Source organism: Hemitrygon akajei, unplaced genomic scaffold (genome assembly GCF_048418815.1).
Source record: "Hemitrygon akajei unplaced genomic scaffold, sHemAka1.3 Scf000222, whole genome shotgun sequence".
Lineage (NCBI taxonomy): Eukaryota > Metazoa > Chordata > Chondrichthyes > Myliobatiformes > Dasyatidae > Hemitrygon > Hemitrygon akajei.
In genome coordinates this window covers 247,075-269,416 of record NW_027332105.1, presented here as the reverse complement: position 1 = coordinate 269,416, position 22,342 = coordinate 247,075, and the positions used below count along the sequence as shown (strand labels likewise).

General features: G+C 45.4%; 1 protein-coding gene across 4 annotated transcripts in view; it reads left to right on the top strand.

Annotated features, from left to right (window-relative positions):
- Positions 1-4,042: 4,042 nt before the first annotated feature.
- Positions 4,043-22,342, top strand: part of LOC140724449 (zinc-binding protein A33-like) — a 29,706-nt gene continuing 11,406 nt past the window's right edge. Inside the window, exons 1-6 of one of the 4 annotated variants that reach the window (XM_073038900.1) lie at positions 4,043-4,088; positions 13,613-14,146; positions 14,819-14,914; positions 15,333-15,566; positions 17,284-17,306; positions 17,394-17,512. In XM_073038900.1, the coding sequence (XP_072895001.1) occupies positions 13,736-14,146; positions 14,819-14,914; positions 15,333-15,566; positions 17,284-17,306; positions 17,394-17,512 (883 nt within the window). In that variant the 5' untranslated portion in view covers positions 4,043-4,088; positions 13,613-13,735. Of the gene's footprint in view, positions 4,089-13,472; positions 14,147-14,818; positions 14,915-15,332; positions 15,567-17,283; positions 17,307-17,393; positions 17,513-22,342 lie in introns of those variants that run through there. The other 3 variants (XM_073038901.1, XM_073038899.1, XM_073038902.1) reach the window with 3 other exon arrangements.

Sequence of the window (22,342 nt, the reverse complement as noted above, 5' to 3'; positions counted from 1 at the left end):
GCGGGACACCACCAGGTGGGAGTGTTGTTCACAGCGTAACTGTCATTGCGGCAGGACACCACCACGTTTAAGTGTTGGCTACAGCAGACCTGTCTTTGTTGCTGGACTCACCAGGTAGAAGTGTTGTCCATTAGGGACCTTCCATTCCGGCAGACACCACCAGGAGGGAAAGTTACACACAGAAATTGCTGGAGGAACTCAGCGGGTTAGGCAGCCGTCTATGAAATAAATCAGCAGCTGACGTTTCGAGTTGAGACACTTCTTCAGGACTGGAATGGAAGGGGAAAGGCCAGAATAAAAAGGCGGGGCAGAAGGAGGAGGATAGATGTAAGGTGAATCGTGATGTCAGTTGGGTGGGAACGATCAAGGGCTGGAGGGTAAGGGATCTGATTGGAGAGGAGAGGATGGACCATGGGAGAAAGGGAAGGAGGAGTGATATGCAGGTGAGAAGAAGAGTTAAAAGCCAGATTGGGGGAGAGAAGATGAAGGGAGGGGGAAGGATAAAGTTGACTGGAAGGAGAAATCGCTACTCATGCCATCTGGTTGGAGGTTATTTAAAGAAAATATAAGGTGCTGTTTTTCCAGCCGGAGGTGGGCTTCATCATGGCATAAGAGGAAGCCATGGACCGACATGTTGGAACGGGAATGATGATAGGAATAAAATTGTTTGGGCACAGGGAGGTTCCACTTATGGCAGCTGAAAAGGAAGTGCGAGACAAAACGATCCCCCCAATTTACGCCGGGTCTCACCAATATACAGAAGGCTGCATCAGGAGCAGCGTATGCAATAGAGGAAGCGTTGTCTCACCTGGAAGAACCTCTTTGGGCGATGAATGGAGTAAGGGAGGAGATGAATGGGCAGGTGTAGTATTTCTCTCACTTTCAGGGATCAGTGCCAGGAGGGACAACAGTGGAAAAGGAGAAATAAAGGGAGCGATCTCGGCAGAAACCGGAAAGTGGGGGGAGGTAAATAAGTGTTTAAACCACAAGACATAGGAACAGAATCAGTCCATTCGTTCCATCGAGTATGCCCCGCCATTTCATCATGGCTGACAAATTCCCTCCCGAATCCATTCTTCTGCCTCCTACCGGAACAATTCACGCCCTAAGTGATCGAGAACCTATCAGCCTCCGCCATATTTACACTTCCTCACCTATCAGCACATCCACTTGTGGCAACGAATTCAACACATTCACCACCTTCTGTTCTCAGCCAGGCAATTATAGGCCGGTGAGACTGATATCAGAAGTGTTAAATCTATTGGATGGTCTAAAGTCAAGTTTTGTGAATGGCCTCGGCCCGAAACGTCGAATGCATTCTTTTCCATCGATACTGCCTGGTCTGCTGAGTTCCTCCAGCATTCTGTGTGTGTTGCTTGGATTTCCAGCATCAGCAGATTTTCTCCTGTCTGTGACAATCAGTTGCATTCATTTTTACGGACAGGAAGCTGGTTTTCCGTTTTATCTGGAACTGAACACTTTAGTTTTGAACACTATGAGTGCGATCTTGTACTGTGAACAGTCTGACCACTGTGCTCTAAATATTTTTGTTCTATTTGAGCTCCTTCCTGTAAAATGTTTGAATAACTTGTGTTGATGTTGTTGTGACCGCGGCTTTGCCATGTGTCTGTGACGCTGCTGCAAGTCTGTTTCTCAGCGCACCTGCCTTTGATGCCATTTTCCGTACACAACCGGAAAGGAAAAGACAATAATTGTTACTCCGGATCCGATGCGGCAATAAAAAAGGAAACACACAGTCATTGTGGAAAACCATTTATTTTACCACAAGATCATTGAGATTCCACATTTGTGGAACTGGGTGAGAGGGAAATCAGCTTGTGTTTGGATCCAGCAGCAGACAAGTGTGTGTGTCCTTAGCAGAACAGATGTGTTAGTTCAGAATGTTCTTTCCCAACCGTCTGCACTTATCTCATCTGTACAGCTGTATTATCGCCCTACTGAGGGGTGGTGGTCAGCACAGTGATCTTAGTTCTGCAGGCTTGCAACTGAACTGGATAAATACAGGCTGTCAAGTCACAAAGCTTTAACAGCACACAACTGTTAACCCTTCCTTCCCCCTCCATCCCCTTCTCTCTCTGCCACCCTCACCTTCTCTCTACATCTCTCCCCCACACTCCCCCCCACTCTCCCACACTCTCCACCCTCTGAGTTAGAGGGAAGTCAGCTCGTGTTTGAATCCAGCAGCGGACAAGTGAGTGTGACCTTGTCAGAACAGAGGAGTCAGTTCAAAACGTTCATTCCCACCCGTCGACACTTATCTCATCTGTACAGCTGTATTATCGCCCTACTGAGGGGATGTGGCCAGCACAATAATCTTAGTTTTGCAGGCTTGCAACTGAATTGGATAAATACAGGCCATGGGCAATGTCACAAAGCTTTAACAGCACACAACTCTTAACCCTCTCTGCCCCCTCCCCCTCTCTCCACTCCCCACCCTCTGAGTTACAGGGAAACCAGCTTGTGTTTATATCTGGGAACAATCCACAAGGCCACAAAACTTTAACAACACACAGCTCTTCTGGCTTTATATTTCAAATGTTCTTCCACAGGGCCGGTGACTTTAAATGCCTTGGTGCTACCAGTTCAGAGAGCTGACACGTAAGTGTTGTCACAGAGAAGGCACAGCACTTCCACTGCTTGAGAAGTTGCACAAATTCAGCTTGTTGTCCAAAACTTTGTCAAACTTCAGTAAATGCATGATAGACAATACCCTGACTGGTTGCATCACAGCCCGCGACAGAAACCAGTTCCCAAGAACGGAAAGATCTACAGAAAGTGCTGGACACTTCCCAGCCCAGCAAAGAGAAATTCAGCACATCTACAAGGAGCGCGGCCACAGGAAAGCAGCATCAATGATAACCATCCCCACCCACTCAGATCACGCTCTCTTCTCGCCGCTGCCCGGGGGAAACAGGTCCCACACGTGTGGACACATTTTCCAGGCCTCTGCAACTCATCGTCTCAAAATGATCAGTTTGTCAGTCTTCGTGTGGAGTTTTTTTTTTATCGATTCTGTTGTATTTTTCTGTTCGACTGTGGATGCCAGCAAGAAAATGAATATCATGTCTGTATGTGGTTAAGTATCTGTACTGTCAGAATAAGTTTAATTTCAAATGTGAGCAAAGGCACAAAAACTCACAGACATCCATCCAGAGGCAGAGTGACACACACACACACACACACACACACACACACACACACACACACACACACACACACACACACACATTCACAGACACACTCACACACATACACATACTCACAGACACACAGTCATACACTCTCTCACAAAAACACACTCACACACCAAGTCACACATGCTCGCGCAGTGAGGCTCACATTGACATAAATGTGCACACAGGCCCTGAGACTCACAGGAAACACAGACACACACACATGGAGATACACACACGTGCACGCACAAACACATATACAGCACATGCACACTGACACACAATAATAGAAACAAACTCGCACACGGACACAAATACACACACAGACACTCAAACGCATACTAGCACGCAGAGACGACACATAGAGACAGAAACACACGCACAGACACAAAAGGAGACACAAACGCATGCACCACACACACACATGCACACACAAACAACTCTCACATCTCCCTCTCCAGCTCTCCACTGTGTTTTCTGTGCTTTCAATGATTGATATGTTTCATTCCTCTGAACTCTGCAAGTCCAGGCCTTGGAGACATCATTAAGTTTGCAAAGCTTTTGGACTCTGCGTCCTCTTGGGGCAAACTAAAGGTGTTTTGTTTTTCTCTCTCTGCTTAATGTGTTTTATATGATCACAAGACTACAAGAACTTCGAGGACTGCTGGTCCGCTGCACAAGTGAGCTACTCGTTTCGTCTCACGGGACAATCTTAGATCTGGCAAATCTGTTGGAATTATTTGAAGAAATAACAATCAGCATTGACAAAGGAGAATCGGTTGATACTGTGTATCTGGATTTTCAGGAAACCTTTGACAAGGAGCCACAGAAGCTACTACTTAGCCCATGGTATTACAGGGAATATGCTGGCATCGATAAAGCAGTGGCTGATTGGTAAGAGGCAAACAGTGGGAATAAAGGGAAACTTTACTGCTTGGTTGCCGGTGACTAATGATGTTCCACAGGGATTTGTGTTATGTCAATAATTTTGATGAATTGACTGTTTTGATCAAAGTTTGCAGCCAATACGAAAATAGGTGGAGGGACAGATAGTTTTGAGGAAATAGGCCACAGAAGTACTTAGACAGATTAAGAGAATGGGCGAAGAAGTGACAGATGAAATACAAGGCCAGGATATGTATGGTCATGACTTTGGTAGAGGAAATGAAAGCGTTGGTATTTTCCCCAAATGGAGACACAACCATTTGAGGATTAAAGGGATTTGGGAGTAATTATGCAGCATCCCCCAAAGCCAACTTGCAGTCTGAGTCTATAGTGGGGAAGGCAAGTGCGATGTCAGCATTTAATTTCAGGAGAACCTGAATATAAAAGCAAGGATGCAATTCTGAGGTTTTGTAACTCACTGGTGAGGCCTCACTTGGAGGAATGGGAGCATTTTGAGTCCTTTATCTTAGAGAGGATGTGTTGAAACTGGAGAGAGTTCAAATGAAGGTCACGAAAATGATTCCGGGATTTGACGGCTTGTCATTTGAAGGGCTTCTGACGGCTCTGGGCCGGGATTCACTGGAATTCAGAAGAACGAGAGTGACCTAATTGAAAATTATCGAATATTGGAAAGCCTGTGTAAAGGCTGTGGGAGTGTCCTTTTGGAATGGCGATGAGAAAGAATTTCTTAAGCCAGGGATTAGTGAATCTTTGGAATTCTTTGCTACAGCCAACTGTGGAGGCCGTCATTATTAATATTTAAGGCAGAGGTTCATAGATCCTCGATTGGTCAGGGCATGACGGGATACGGGGAGAAGGCAGGAGATTGGGGCTGAGAGGGATAATGAATCAGTCATGATGAAATTTCGGTGCGAACTCCATAAGCCAAATAACCTAATTATACTCCTGTAACTTGTGGTCTTATAACAAACTCTCATTCAATGTCAGCAAGAGCAAAGAGCTGATTATTAACTCCAGAGGCAGGAAACAGGAGGTCCATGAGCCAGTCCTCATCGGGGATCAAAGGTGGAGAGGGTCAGCAACCTCAAAACTTTGGAATCACATTCGAGGCTCTTCATCTCACGATATTAATATTTATTATTTATTTATATATCTTGTTTTTAAATTTGTATTTGCATTGTTCGTTGCTTTTTTGCATATTGTTTTGTTTTGTTTTTCCCTCGTCCGTCCTGTTGGGAACAGTCCTTTACGGATTCTGTTGTGGATCTTTGATTTACTGAGTTTGCCCACAGAAAAATGAATCTCAGGATTGTACATGGTGACATGCGTGTACTTTGATAATACGTTTACTTTGAAATTTTAAATTGTCATTTGAATATGTGAATGTTTCTCTCAAAGACAAGATTCCTCAAAGAGGAATTTTGTTCTGATCTGAATGGTCGTCCTGTCACTGTGACCCCTCTTTAGAGGCACCACAGTTACTGGAAACATTCCTCAATCGGACTGGGAAGCCTCCACACACACACACACACACACACATACGTGATAATCATAGCAGAACCCGAAAAGAGCAGGGTGAGCTGCCTCAATCAGTATCCCCCAGTGGCGCTCACAGCTACTGTGATGAAGTGCTTTGAGGGGTTGGTCATGGCTAGAATCAACTCCTGTCTGTGCATGGACCTGGACCCACTGCAATTTGCCGATCGCCAAAATATATCTACAGCAGATGCAATCTCACTGACTCTCCACTCAGCCTTAGATCACCTAGACAATAGCAATACACAAGCCAGGCTGCTGATTACAGCTCAGCGTTCAACACAATCAGACCCTCAATTGTAATCAACAAGCTCCAAAACCTGGGCCTCTGTAGCTCCTTCTGCAACTGGATCCTCACCAGGAGACCACAGTCCGTGTGGGTCAGAAATAACATCTCCTCCTTGCTGACAATCAACACCGGCACACCTCAATGATGCGTGCTCAGCCCACTGCTCTACTCTCTCTACACCCAGGTCTGTGTGGCTAGGCTCATCTATAAACTTGCTGATGACACAACTATTGTTGGTGGAATTTCAGATGGTGACGAGGAGGAGTACAGGAGTGAGATAGATCAGCAGGTTGAGTGGTGTCGCAGCAACAACCTTGCACTCAACATCATGAAGACAAAGGAATTGATTGTGGATTCAGGAAGGGGAAGTCGAAGGAACTGTTACGTACCCCGTAACTGGGTTAACAGACCAACAGAAATGGAAGGATACGTTGGAGTCTGGTGGTACTGTAACAAAAGGTGTTTATTAGTAAACTAAGCAATACAATATCAAAAATGCAAATATACATATAAAACAGGTTAGCAATAATAAAAACAGAAGTGTAAGAATAATAATCAACAGTAAAAAAACAAGCTCTAAAAAGTCTAGGGGTAAATGAATTGTCATATGAGAATATAGAGTTCAGTTCAGCTCGTGCTGAGGTAGGTGTTGTGTTGCTATTGTTGGACAGAGAGAGAGAGAGAGAGAGAGAGAGAGAGAGAGAGAGAGAGAGAGAGAGAGAGAGAGAGAGAGAGAGAGAGAGAGAGAGAGAGAGAGAGAGAGAGAGAGAGAGAGAGAGAGAGAGCAAGAGTTGAGCAGCTGCAGCAGGCAAACCTTCCGTCGTCTTCTTGTTCCGTTGTACCGTTGGAGCCACCGATTATGAACCTTCCGTTCCAGTCTACATCGTTCTTTGGTGGTGGACCCGTCACCCAGGCGAGGGTGGAAACACACACAAGCCCCCACCGGTCTGCCTTCATCCACCGTACACCGGACCGATTCTCCTGAACCGATCCTCCAGGCCCCCACCTTCCTGCGGGTGCACAACACTCTTTCAGTGTCCACAGGTGCGTCTGTGGGTGTCTCGGCAGCCCCGTCTTTTATCCCCAATGACGGGGTATCAGCCACCCATCAGCTCAATATGTCCATGTCCATCAAACTTGGCCACTCCCTGCTGTCTCAGCAAGAATGTGAACGAGCAAAGAGGTGTCCTTGTAGCCAAAAGATTGTTTACCTTTCCATTAGTGAAGAAGCCATAATACTTAAATCATTCGTCTCTCTCTCTCTTATCTGTAGCAGATGCCTCTACCTCTGTTCTTCACCTCTCTATCTCATTGGCAGCATAGGTCCCGGGGGGGTGGGGGGTTAGCTCTGGACCCCATTTCCATCTGGCTCATTCAGCACACATAACAGAACACACACCAGTCCTCACCGTGGGATCAGAAGTGAAAAGGGTGAGCAGTTTCCATTTCCTGCCTGTCAACATCTCTGAGGAACTATCCTGGGCCCAACATATTGATGCAGTTACAATGAAGGCACAACATCGACGATATTTCATTCGGAGATTAAGGGGAATCGGTCTGTCACTAAAGACACTTGCAAATTTCTACAGATGTACTGTGAAGAGCATTCTAACTGGTTGCATCACTGCCTGGTGTGGAGAGGCCACTGCACAGGATCGGAAAATGCTGCAGAAAGTTGTAAACTCAGCCAGCTCCTTCATGGGCACTGGACCCCACAGCATCCAGGACACATTCAAAAGATGATGCCACAAAAAGGTGGCATCCATCATTAAGGACCCCCATCACCCAGGACATGCCTTTTCTTATTGCTACCATCAAGGAGGATGTACAGGAGCCTGGAGACACACTCACCGGTTCAGGAACAGCTTCTTCCCTCCACCATCAGTTTTCTGAATGGACAATGAACCCATGAACACTTCCTCAGTATTCCCCGTCTCTTTTTGCATTGACATTTAAATTTAATGGTATACATACTGATTGTAATTTATAGTTTTTATTACTATGTAATTCAATGTACTGCTGTCACAAACAACGAATTTCACCACATATGCCGGTGATATTAAACCTGATTCTGATACACAAACACACGCAGCTGGGCTCAGAGATACAACACTCCCACATTCCTCCCTTTGTGACACCCTGCTTGCTCCGTGGCCCCCGGTATGAAGCTCAAACTGTTGCAACACCTGCCCTTTAAATTCATGGCTGAGGCTGTGTTGTGTCTGTTCACTGTTTGAGTTCGATATTAAATGAAGAGCACAGGCAGTTTCTGGAGTAGGCTACATGGTCGGCACAACATTGTGGGTCGAGGGGCCGTAATGTGCTGTAGATTTCTATGTTCTGTATCAAAAGCAGGCGGAGGGATTAGTTTAAATGGACAGGAGGACAGCATGGAAAAGTTGGGCCGAAGGGCCTGTGTTAGTGCCGTAAAGGAGGGGTTCTGTCCCAACCATCGACTCTATTCCCCTCAACAGATGCTGCCTGACTTGACAACGTTCTTGAAAAGTTGCATTCAGTTCCGCTTAGCATTCTATACAAAGGGTGTTTTGTGATTGAAAACTGCAGAGGAGATTCATCATGATTGAGGGAGCATGTGTCCATAAGATCTTAAGTCATAGGAGCAGAATTAGGCCATTCAGCCCATTGAATCTGCTGCCTTTCTGTCATGGCTGATCCCAGATCACACTCAATTCCATACACCTGACCTCTCACCATATCGTCTGATGCCCTGACCGATTAGGAAATGTTCAAATTACGCCTTAAATATACTCACAGACTTGGCCTCTATTGCAGCCTATGGCAGAGCATTCCACAGATCCAATACCCCCTGGTTAATAAAAAAAATCCAACTTACCTCTGTTTGAAAAGTTGGCCCAACATTTTTGTGGATGTGCCCTCTAGATCTTGCGAACCCCAACATCGGAAACAACCTCTCCACATCCACCTTATCTGGCCCTTTTGACATTCAGCAGGTTTCAATGAGATCCCCTCTGTATTCTTCAGAATTCCGTGGTGTACATGCTCAAAGTTGCCAAATGCTCCTCGTATGTTAATCCCTTCATTCCCAAAATCATCCTTCTGAACCTTCTTTGGACTCTCTCCAATGACAACACATCCTGTCTGAGATGTGGGCCCCAAAAGTGTTGACAATACTCCAAGTGCGGCCTGACTAGTGTTTTATAAAGGCTCAGCGTTATCCTCTTGCTGTTATATTCATAGGGCGAGATTGGACAGTGTTGATCTACAGAGGGATCTTGGAATCCGAGTTCACAACTCCAGATACTGGTTCCAGTGTCAGGCAATTATGTTGCATCTGGAGAATTGCATTCTCATATAGGAAAAATGCAGAGGTTTTGGAATGTGAGTGGAAGAGGTTTCACAGGATGCTGCCGGGATAAAGTGAGACTAGCAAATCTCGGGGTATTTTCTCTGGAGTAGCAAAGGCTGAGGGAGATCTGACAGACGTTTACAGGAATGTGAGAGGCACAGACAGAGTGGACAGCCGGGATCTTTTCTCTAAGGAGGAAATGTCCAATGCCAGTGGGCATGCACTTCAAGAGAAATGGGAAACATATCCTCATTGGTCCTTTTTGCACTATTTAAGTATTATGTAATTTAGTGTAATTTGTATCTTTTCTCTGCATAGCTTTATAGAGGCTATTAGATCCCACGTGAATGTGAGGAGAATGGAGGGATGTGTTCTTTGTGTCGGCAGAAGGGATTGGTTTAGTAAGGCATGAAATGACCAGTTCAATGGGTTCAGAACAACACAGTGAGCAGAAGGGCCTGTTCAAGGACAAGTACAGCAAGCAGAGCAGGTAAACTGGATAAAGTGATCCCACTCAGAGAACAGACTGTGACGTCAGTGGATATATGCCGGTATCACAGTTCTCTCACCAAAGATACTTCACCGCTGGATAAAATGAAGTTTGTGATGTTTATAACCAATGTGGTGAATTGTACTGCTCAGACATCTCATTTTACTGAGGAAATTAAAATTATTGTGAAAGCTGCAGAAAGGTATCTTGGTGTAACTGGTGTTCTGTGGGAAGCTTTAAATGAAGTTTTGTTGTGTGGGGTATCTGTATACCAGTCCACTTGGGAACATACATAATAGTACTAAAATATATCAATGAAATGCAAGAAATCTGATTTACAATTTATTCTTATAGACTTTAAGATGTTTATTTCTAATTTGTCAGATATTTCCAATGTTATCTCTGTTCAGGGAACCAGAACATTTTAAGTTTTTATTCCTGTGCAGGATTATATTTTCGTTAGGCTTGACAGGTTAGTTTGTAGAGGGGTGGTGTTGCCAGTTTTATAAGGAATGGGGTATAGTGTATAGAGTAATAAGGTATAGAGTTGAGAATGGCAATAAAATGTCTGAGGAAATTGTGATAAAAATTCTTCATTCAACAGGAATATATGTAATTTTCTTTTGTGAAATTATTATCTTTTTGAATCGTATTCGGGGGATTGGCCATCTACTTTCCTCATTGAAAATGGTTTTAGTAGTGCCCATTCTAAAACCTGGAGCTCCCCGTCTGATGCTCCTTGTTATAGGACAATATCATTAGAGTTTAAGAGTCGCTAGGTAATGATGCAGCTCTATAAAACTCTGGTTAGGCGACACTTGGAGTACTCTGTCCATTTCTGGTCGCCTTACTATAGGAAGGATGTGGAAGCATTGGAAAGGGTACAGAGGAGATTTACCAGAATGCTGCCTGGTTTAGAGAGTATGCATTATGATCAGAGAGTAAGGGAGCTAGGACGTTACTCTTTGGAGAGAAGAAGGATGAAAGGAGACATGATAGAGGTATACAAGATATTAAGAGGAATAGATAGAGTGGACAGACAGCTCCTCTTCCCTAGGGCACCACTGCTCAATACAAGAGGACACGGCTTTAAGGTAAGGGAAGGGAAGTTCAAGGGGGATATAAGAGGAAGGTTTTTTGCTCAGAGAGTGGTTGGTGCGAGGAATGCACTGCCTGAGTCAGTGGTGGGGGCAGATACACTAGTGAAATTGAAGAGACTACGAGACAGGTATACAGAGGAATTTAAGGTGTGGGTGGTTATAAGGGAGGCAGTGTTTAAGGGTCGGCGCAACGTTGTGGGATGAAGGGCCTGTACTGTGCTGTACTATTCTATGTTCTCTGAATGGGAAGGAAGTTTTGAATAAAAGAATAAAGATCTCCTCTGCATGGTGGCCTGGTGAGAGCGTACACGGAACACTGTGACAGGTCTGGTCTCCCTTCCAGAGGCCTGTCTCAAAATTAGAAAAATAACAAGTAGTCTGACTGAGACCGACAACGTCCCACAAGTATTGAGAGGGTAGGGGCAGGAATGACGTTTCCACCGGCTGAGGTGAGGAAGCAGGAGTCACAACATCAGCTGTTAACTCAGCAAGACAGAGATGAGGAGAATTTTCCCCACCCAGAGGGCAGTGATTCTTTCGAATTATCTCCACATGGTTTCTAAATTCAAAGGGCAAATTTAGGGGCTCTCCGATGGTGGGAACGTTGTAGAAAAGTGGAGCTGAATTCAAAGATCAGCCACGTTCTGAGTGAAAGGCCGAACGTCTGCAAAGGGCCGAACGGCCACGCCTACTCCTGTTTCTTATTTTCTAAAGCAAGAGTTTACCTTTGCGCCTTGTTCTCCCTTGGTTTTCAGCCGTTCGGATTGCACAGGGGAGCGGTGAGAGCTCCGGAGATCCATCGGCAGCCGCTGCGGGGCAGCTCGTGTCTCCCAGAAGCAGGGGTCGGGTCAGATAACAGGCCCCGATCTACAGCGGGGAAATACCAAGCTCACTCCGTGTGTCTGAAACATCTCTCGGCATCTCCGCCCGTCTCTTCATCTCTGTCATCTGAAGGATTGAAGATCCCGGTCCGTGTTGCAGCCTTTACCAGAGATGCAACTTCGATCTCCGGCCTTTCCCCGGGCCCACTCGCTCCCGTTTCCAAACTCCGGTCAGCTTCGAGCGCAAAAGCAGATCATTTGGGGACTCATCCAGGACCAATCCCCAACCCGAACACATGCCATGAAATTGAGCAGTCTAGTGGGGGGAGGGGTCTGTTTTAATCAAGTCACTCCGTAGGTGTCACAGAACACGGTACGAAAGTGTGTGTGTGTGTGTGTGTGTGTGTGTGTGTGTGTGTGTGTGTGTGTGTGTGTGTGTGTGTGTGTGTGTGTGTGTGTGTGTGTGTGTGTGTGTGGACGGACTGCGGTCGGGAACTGGAGATGTCAATCACAGTTTATTCGCAGAATCAATTTGTGAAATGTCCAAAGATTCACTGCACTCTGGGTGGGGACCTTGGATTTTTAGTCTGTGAGACCCTCCCAGCCAGGGGAGCCATCAATCCTGCCCCTACCCTGTAAATACTCTATGAAAATAAGTCTGTCCCGGTCAGAACACCTCTTATTTCGCTAATTCTGAGAAAGGCCCAGTGTGATAACTTGTTGCAGAAGCATCTGAATGGATGGGCAAGCGAGTGTATTTCTCCTGTATTGTTCAAGAGCCTAGTGTCTGAGGTGTAGTAACTGTTCCTGAACCTGGTGCGAGTCCTGAGGCTCTTGTACCTTCTACCTGATTTCAGCAGCGAGAAAAGAGCCTAGCCTGGGTGGTGAGCATCTCTGATGATGGAAGCTGCTCTACTCCGACAGCGTTTCATGTCGATGTGCTCAGTGGTTGGGAGAATCCACCCAGGATGTATTTCATTGTGAATAAAGTTTATTTTGATAAACACAGTAACTTTTGGGCTCTGTCCAGACTGATGGAACCGGGCCTTCCATTGGAGCCGGGACGGATATGGGTTAAGTCAGGGAGTTTCTTCACGAAGGGCTGTTGAAATCAGGACCTCACCGAAAATAACATTTTCCACCCTATGACGTAGAATGTCCAGTCCTGTGCTTTTTCCTGCAGCCACGGGTCGGTCATCAGCACTGCATCCTCACAACACAAAATTCTCTCCACACCCCCACTTTCATGGCATGAACTATTTTAACAGTGACTACAAATCATTACTAACTACCGTTGTACTACCAGGCCAGACTCTCTTTAGACCTCGTGAAAAATAAAAACGAGCTGCTGGAGGAACACAGCGAGTCAGGCAGCATCTGTGTAGGGAAATGGAGAATCGACATTTCGGGTTGAGACAGTTCAAATGAAGATCTCGTCTCGGAAAGTCGATTGTACATTTCTCTCCACAGGTGTTGCCTGACCCGCTCAGTTTCTCTGGCATGATATTTCCTACTCGGGATTTCAGCATCTGCAGTTTCTTGTGCCTCTCTTTTCAGAACTTGCCCCCTTCAGTCCTGCCTCAAACTGAACCAGGCTCTTCTCTCCGGCTTCACTTCTGTTCTGCTTCTTCTTTTGCCCATCACGCCTACCGGGACACAGACCGCCACCAGCAGCTCTGCGAGGGTTGATCAGCCCTGTGGTCTCTGCTTTCACCAAAGGTCTTCCAGGGGAAGGTCCTTCCGATCGCAGGGATGAGGCCTGTGGATATTCAGTTGATGTTTCTGTCGCACTGGTTTCTTACGGGAAGGGGTTGTTAACCTCAAGTCCGACCCTCCTCCTTTAAAGAGGGGCTTCAGCAGTCAATGGCCGAGTTTTCCTTCGTGTTCCGACCTGCTTAATCTGTTTTTGATCCCTCCGTGATATCGATACGATAATTCTTTCCCACAGACAGCAACATATTGTTCATTCCATGACACTGCAGCGCGCGTAGTGGACAATCGCGGTACTGCAGGGGATCAGCAGCTCCCCGAACGTGAAAACATTTTGAATCCGGAAGTGCCGCCAGTTAACATGGCTTCGAAAGGACAGGCGGAGAGTTGGACTGAGGAGGAAATTTGTTCCATCTGCCTGGATTTCTTCACCGATCCGGCTGTACTGCAGTGTGGACACAACTTCTGTCGCTCTTGTATCACACGGTGTTGGGAAAGGGAGGAGAGAAACTCCTGCCCGGAATGTAGAGAGGTGTTTGCTGACCGCACCCTCAGGGTGAATCGGGCCGTAGCAAATCTGGCTGAAAAAGCTCGAAAACTAAACCTGAATCCGAAAGGGAAGGAAAGTAAACTTCACTGCAAGGAACATGAGGAAGAACTGAAGCTGTTTTGTGAAACGGACGAAACACTGATCTGTCAGATCTGTAGAGACACGCAGGAACACAGAGAACACCGCTTCAAGCCGATTAAAGAAGCAGTTAAAATCTACAAGGTAAAACTAACGTTAATTTGATACGCAACCAATTTCTCTTGTCCTACAAACCATCACATGAGCCTCCAAAACGAACACATCATTCTCTGCAACTTCCGCCATCTACAACTGGATTCTAGGGATTCCGTCCCACATTCCATCCAACACCTCACAACTCTCCGCTCTCCGTACTGCATCGCCTTAATCCACTCGCTCCTCCCCACTTATCTCCCTCCTGGCAATGACACCTGAAAATGGAACAAGTGTTACATCTGATTCCTCCAACTCCTCCCTCGTCACCATTCAGGGCTCCAAACAGCCCCAAATCCCACCGTTTCCTCCATGGTCTATTATCCTCTAGCCTTAGATACCTTCTTCTCCAGCTCTTTACCTCTTCCACCTGTCCACTCTCAGCTTCTCACTTCATCACCCTCCCCCACGTTCCCCCTCACGTTGTCTCGCCCGTCACCTGTCAGCTGGTTCTCATCCCCAACCTTTTTATTCTGGCTTCTGTCCCATTCCTTCCCAGTCCTAATGAAGGGTCTCATCCCGAAACACCGACTGTTTATTTCCCCTGAATACATGATGCCTGACTCACTGAGTTCCTCCGGCATTTTGTGTGATATTCGGGTTTGATCACCTGTTTCTTTTGATGCATCTTTGTTTCTATTTCCTTCACTCTCTGACTTCCAGGATCAGCTAAAATCTTCCTTGGACTCTCTCACAAAAAAGAAATCAGACTTCCAAAAAAAGGAGCAGAAACAGAAAGAGAAGATTTCCGGAGTTCGGGTGAGGTTTCCTGAGCGGAATTTCTGACATTACTGTCGGGCTTTGCTCCATTTAATGCAGAATAGCAGAGTATCGCATCTTTAGTGACCTGGGTTCGATCCTGACATCTACTGCTGTCTGTGTGGAGTTTGCATGCTCTCCCTGTGACCACGAGAGACTCCGACACATCCCAAGGACATGCCGGATGAATGGCTAATTACCATTAACCCTGTAAAGGTGGGGAGGGTGTGTGTGAATCAGATGGGAGTTAATGGGTCAATGAATGAGAATATATTTCACGAAAACGTGAGGGAATGGGGTTGACGGGAATGCCTCAGAAGTAGTATGGACCCCAATGGACCGAATGGTCACCTTAATGTCAAAAGGAAAAAAAAAACACAACAATGCAGTAAACTAATCTTCACCTTTCATTCGACAGAAACAGTCACACAGCGTTCAGACCCACATCACATCCCAGTTTGCTGAACTGCGCCAGATTATCACTGAGAAAGAGCAGAGCTTACTCAGGGATCTCAGGGAAGAAGAGAAGAGGATTCTAAATCCAATGGAGAAAAATCTTCTGCAGATTCAAGAGAATATCAAGTTTATTCAGGAGGAAATCTCAAAGTTAAAGAAACAGATGGATCAAAAAGACGGTGTGATATTTCTCAAGGTGAGGGATTACTTTTCAATTTATTTCTGTCAAATTGAACTAAATGAACTGTGGTATATTTGAAATAAACACATTTGGCCAATCCGACCAAATCAATTGCCGCTGCTGGTGTCCTCACACAGAGTGTTCTCTTTGCATGACGAACCTCCAATCACTCCGCTAATGACATTCTAAAATGTCGGAGACAGATATTCGATCCTTTATCAGCAACATACAATATTTAAGAGATGACATTTCAGCATCATTAATCGTAAATTAAACTGCAATGAATCGGTCAACAAAAAATATGGCACCTACCAGTCCCAGGCTCAAACCAGCCCAGAACAAAATATGAATACATAACTTATTCCCTTCGCTTTTACCACGTCCCCACTCACGTGACTGGTTATCGTAATAAACACGTAACACAAAATACAATGCAGACAGAAAACAGACGTGTTGCTCCTACACACAGCATTTACAAATTGCAGTAAACTGTTTCTCACCAGACGACTGATGCAATTATTCAAGGTTGTTGTTTTCCCAAAACTGGACTTCCACAACTTCTGCTTCTGTACATCCCAGGACAGAATGCAATCTCCTCTGAAATTATTTATTCTGATCATAACACAGAGGTGCAGATTGTGTCCTTAATTACCACATTAAATATCCTCTAAAACTTCATTAACACCCAGTTCCAGTCACAGGCTGTGAGTGTGTGGTGCGGTGGGTGTGAGGGTCTCTATGTCAATCGGTGAGAACAAAGAATGTTACCCACCCATCAGACTTATCCTCCATATCCGGTTTCCATCAGAAACCTTCACTGTCTCTAATTTTCGGGTAAGTTTTACATGGGATTGTGTCCCATTCTACGTCACGAGCAGGCCATTCGGTCCATCTCCTCCAATCAATTTCCCCTCTGCACAAGACTCCTGCCACCTACTCACCACAACCAGCAACACTGCCCCGAACTCCCTGGTCCCTCACGTGTGTATCCAGCCTCCCCATTACATTCAATCTCTGCTGTTCCATTTCAACCACTCCTGTGGCACTGAGTTCCACATCCTCTTCACTAAATTTCTTGTGGGATTTATTAAAAACCACCTGGCATTTTATCTTTGACTGAAGATCTCCCGACAAATAGAAACACAGAAACAAAGAAAACCTGCAGCACAATACAGTCTCTTTAGCTCACAATGCTGTGTCGAAGATCTACTTACTTTAGAAATTACCTTGAGTTCGCCATAGCTCTCTATTTCTCTAAGCTCCATGCACCTATATAGGAGTCCCTTGAAAGACCCTATCGCATCCGCCTCCACCTTCGTTGCCGGCAGCTCATTCCACCCATTCCAAAAAACTTACGCCCTGACATCTCCTCTGTACTCGTTCCAAGCACCTTAAAACTATGTTCTCTCGAGTTAGCCATAAATGAGGTACTTTCTCCACCTGCACGAGATCAAATCAATCACTAATCTTAAATTGTTCCATTTTATCACACTGACGTCATATCCAGATGATAATGCACAGCCTGTCCTGTCTTCCCTGTAAGTTTCATCCTCTTAGTAATGGTCTAACTTTCAGAAACATTCCCTGTAATTTACCGCGTGGTTCTGATTGTTCGTGTGTGTGAGTGATTGAGGGAGCGGGAATTTTTAACACGTTGTAAAGGTTTGCATGAAATTCAGGATGTAGAAAGTAAGTCAATGTCTCATCAGATTTGTGTTTTTATTTATTTCAGGAGGAAGCTCGTCGGGACAGGAGGTAGGACATGATCTTTACTGAAACCCTGTATGGATTTGTAAAATAGTTCAAAATTCCAGTTTATCACCAGCAGTTTAATATTTACAGAATCAGTGACAATGTCCAGGAATTGTCAGTGACAGATGAGGCCCTACCGGTTGAAAAATTCGATCACCCCTATTTGTTGAACACAGTGCTGAGAGAAACACTTGATGCCATTAACCGAGGTAAAACCTACAAATATTCATTTCTCCCTGTTTATGAAGCACAACTGTAATAATTTGAAGCAAGGATCGGCTGTGATAATGGAATGAAGGGGAACTGAAGTTTATTCCTCATCAACACCACCGACTGGGAGGCATCACTGTCACATGGTCAGCTGGAGATGTCAGACCCCTGAACACACCAGCACAGGGTCACAATACAGTCAATACACGGGACTGTTAAATGCCCCAGGCACATTGCACTAACACACCAAGACATGAGTTGAATCCTACCACAGGAGCTGGGAAATTAATACCGACTTGATGATATCGTAGGAAATAAAAGCGGCTATCAGTGCGGTGACCAGGATTTTCAGAAAAATACGTAAGCCCTTTGTGAGCTGTGAGTCTGACATTGTAGTATTTCAGAGGGATAAAAGAAATTTCAGTGGTCTGAGAGAGGAGTTGACCAAAGCAAATTGGAAGGAGATGCTGGCAGGGATGAGAGCAGAGCAGAGATGGTGTCAGTTTCCGGGAAACTGAGAGAGGTGAAGGATAGATGTATTCCAAAAATAAGTAAATACTCAAATAGCCAAATAGTACAACCGTGGCTGACAAGAGAAGTCAAGTTAATCTAAAGTCAAAAGAGAGGGCATAGAACAAAGCAAAAAATAGTAGGAAGGCAAAGGATTCGGAAGCTTTTAAACCTACACAGAGGAACTAAACGAAAAATTAAATGTGAATTGATTTGACTTTATTACTTACATCCTTCATATACATGAGGTGTAAAAATCTTTATGTAACATCTCCGCCTAAATGTGCAATATACAATTTATAGTAATTTATAATATGTATGACATGTTAGTCAATATAACATAGAAATACAGTTGTCTCAGTACGATTTAAGCAGTCTGATGACCTGCTGGAAGAAGCTGTCCCGGAGCCTGTTAGTCCTGTTTTTATGCTGCGAAACCGTTTCCCGGATGGTAGCAACGAGCACAGTTTTTAGTTGGGGTGACGCGGGTCTCCAATGATCCTTCAGGCCCTTTTTACATACCTGTCTTTGCAAAACGAGCTAGCAGACAATACCAATTTGTTTTTCAAGTATTGTAAAAAAATGAAATAGAGATGAAAATGAATATAGGCCCGCTAGAAAATGAGGCCGGATATATAATAACGGGGGATAAAGAGATGGCAGATAAACCAAATATTTTGCACCAGTCTTCACCGTGGAAGACACTAGCACTGTGCCCGGTGTTGAAGAGTGCGAGGGAAGAGAAGTGAGTGTAGTTACTGTTACAAGGGAGAAGGTGCTCATAAAGCTGAAAGACCTAAAGGTACATAAGTCACCCAGACGAGATGAACTGCATCCCAGTGTTCTGAAAGAAGTTGTGGTAGACATTGTGGAGGCATTTCAAATGATCTTTCAAAAATCATTGGACCCTGGCATGGTGCCAGAGAACTGGCAAATTGCAAATGTTAGTCAAATCTTTAAGTAAGGAGGAAGGCAGCAGAAAGGAAATTATACACCAGTTAGCCTCACCTCTGTGGTTGGGAAGAAGCTGGAGTCAGTTGTTAAGTATAAGGTTATGGAATACTTGATGACACTGGACAAGATAGGATAAGTTAGCATGGCTTCATGAATGGAATATCTTGCCTAACAAACTTGTTGAAATTCTCTGAGGAGATTACAAGTAGGATAGATAAAGGGGATGCAGTGGATGTTGTACATTTGGAATCTCAGAAGGCCTTTGACAAGGTGCCACACATGACAGTGGTAACCAAGTTAAGAGGTCATGCTATTACAGAAAAGTTACAGGCATAGTTGGAACATTGGCTAATTGGTAGGAAACAGCGAAGGAGAGTAAAGGGATCCTTTTCTGGTTGGCTGCCAGTGACTCGTGTTCCACAGGGGTCAGTGTTGGGACACCTTCAATTTATGCTGTTTTTCAAGATTTAGCTAATGGAATAGACCATAAGCTTTAGGAGCAGCAATAGGCCATTCGGCCCATCGAGTCTGCTCCACCATTCAGTCATGGGCTGATGCAATTCTTCCAGTCGTCCCCACTCCCCTGTTTTCACCCCATAACCTTTGATGCTCTGGCTAATCAAGAACCTACATATCTACCTTAAATATGACTTGGTCTCAACAGCCACTTGTGGCAACAAATTCTACAGATTTACCACACATTGAATAAAGTAATTTCCCTGCATCTCAGTTCTAACAGGACGTTCTTCGATCCTGAAATCATGCCCTCTTGACTTAGAATAGGTGGCTTTGTTTCCAAGTTTTCAGATGATATGAAGATTGGCGGAGGGGCCGATAGTGTTGAGGAAACAGTTAGGCTGGACAAGGACTTGAATGAGGAGAATGGGAAGGAAAGTGGCAAATGATATTCAATGTTGGAAAATGCATGGCCATGCACTTTGTTAGCAGAAATAATGTGCAGATTTCTTTTAAATGGGGAGAAAACCCAAAAAGCTGAGATGAAAATGGACTTAGCAGTCATTCTGCAGAACACCCCAAAGGTTAACTTGCAGGTAGAGTCAGTGGTGAGGAAGGCAAAGCCAATGTTAGCATTCAATTCAAGGGGTTTAGATATCATTCAATTCAAGTGCAGGGATGTGATGCTGAGGCTTGATAAGGCACTGCTGAAGCCTCACCTTGAGTATTGTGAACAGTTTTGAGCTCCTCATCTAAGAAAAGATATGCTGGCATTGCAGAAGGTTCATTTCATCAGGATGATTCCAGGAATGAAAGGGTTATCATACAAGGAACGTTTGATAGCTCTGTGTCTGTACTCGCTGGAATTTAGAAAGATGAGGGGGGATCTCATCGAAACCTTTCGAACATTGAAAGGCCTAGACAGAGTAGATATGGAAAGGATGTTTCCCATGGTGGTGGAGTTTAGGACAAGATGGCACAGCCTCAACATGGAGAGGCATCTATTTAAAAGAAATGCGAAGAAATTTCAGCCAGCGGCTGGTAAATTTGCGCAACTTGTTGTGTACTTAAGGCGGAGCTTGATAGATTCTAGATTGGATACAGTATCAAAGGTTACGGGGAGAAGGCCAGGTAGTGGGGTTGAGTACGGAAGATAAGGATCAGCCATGATTGAATGGCGGAGCAGACTCGATAGGCAAATGGCTTAATTCTGTTCCTATGTCTTATGGTTATCAGACCACTACATTGAAGCATTGTGAGAATGAGCCCGGACACACCAACAAGCATTGGCATGGGTCAAGATTTCATTTTGGAAGAAGCACACAGCATAACCGGCCTGGCAAAGCTCCCTCACACACGTACACAGGAAGGACTGGCAGATTGTAGTCAGAACCTCAGCAATGTACGTTGTTATTTCCCTCAGTAACCTGGAAACCAATCTCTTCAGAGACAGTCATTTTTTTAAACAACTCAATCATGTGTAACACATTATCAACACACACCAGACATGTGATGACACACTGTAACATATAAATTCTTCAATGTGCACACTCTCCTTCCATGCGTATACACACCACACGGATATTTACCACAATCCACACACACACACACACACACACACACACACACACACACACACACACACACACACACACACACACACACACACACACACACACACACACACACACACACACACACACACACGGTTATACTATCAGAGTGTGACACACGACCACAGAAATAGGCACAAATTCCCATTTAGGATTGAATTCTGCCGTCCTTACCCAGTCTGTCTGTTCTGTGGCACTGAGCTGCCCTCTGACGTGACGTCACATCAACACTTCACGGACAGACTCCGGGGTGAGATTCCTCAGGAGGATGATCTGGGAGGGTTTGGCGGATGTTGAACCCATGGTCCACTTCATCAAGCGGCCAGTGAGTGATTAGGCCAATGAAGGAGTGGGGATTTGAGGCTTTGACTAGAGAGGCTTCGACAAGAAGAGGCGGAGGACGAGCTTGTTCCCAGTTAGTCTTTACAATGCCTCCTGAGACGGTGATGTGCCTCTCCTGTGAGATGTGGCAGTCTTGGCGGAGCTCCCGTCTCCCGCAGAGTCACATCTGCCAGAAGTACTTGCGGCTGGGCGATCTGGAAGAACGTGTTAGGAATCTGGAGTAGCAGCTGGATGACCTTCGACTCATAAGGGAGAATGAGGCAGTCATAGATGAGAGCTACAGGGAGGTAGTCACACCTAGGCTGCCGGAAGCAAGTCGTTGGGTAACAGTCCGAGGGGGGAATGCGAAGGAGAGTAGACAGGTAGTGCAGAGCACCCCTGTAGCCATTCCCCTGAATAATAAGTTTACCGTCCTGGATACTGTTGGCGAGGACGACCGACCAGGTGTGAGCCTCTGTGGCAGGGCCTCTGTCAGTGAGTCTGCCCCTGTGGTGCAGAAGGATGGGACGGAGAAGAGGAGAGCTGTCGTCATTGGAGACTCTATAGTCAGAGGAGCAGACAGGAGAATTTGTGGACATGAAAAGGAATCCCGCACGGTTTGTTGCCTCCCGGGTGCCAGGGTCCGGGATGTCTCTGACCGGGTGCATGACATCCTGGTACGAGAGGGAAAGCAACCAGAAGTCGTGATACATGTTGGTACTAAGGACATAGGCAGGAAGAGGGATGAGGTCCTGAAGTGTGATTTTCGGGAATTAGGCAGAAAGCTGAAGAACAGGACCTCAAGGGTGGCGTTCTCAGGATTGTTGCCAGTGCTACGTGATAGTGATGGTAAGAATTGGAGGAGATGGCAGCTGAATGTGTGGCTGTAGAGTTGGTGCATGGGGCAGGGTTTTAGATTTTTGGATCATTGGGATCTCTTCTGGGGAAGGTGGGATCTCTACAGATTTGATGGTT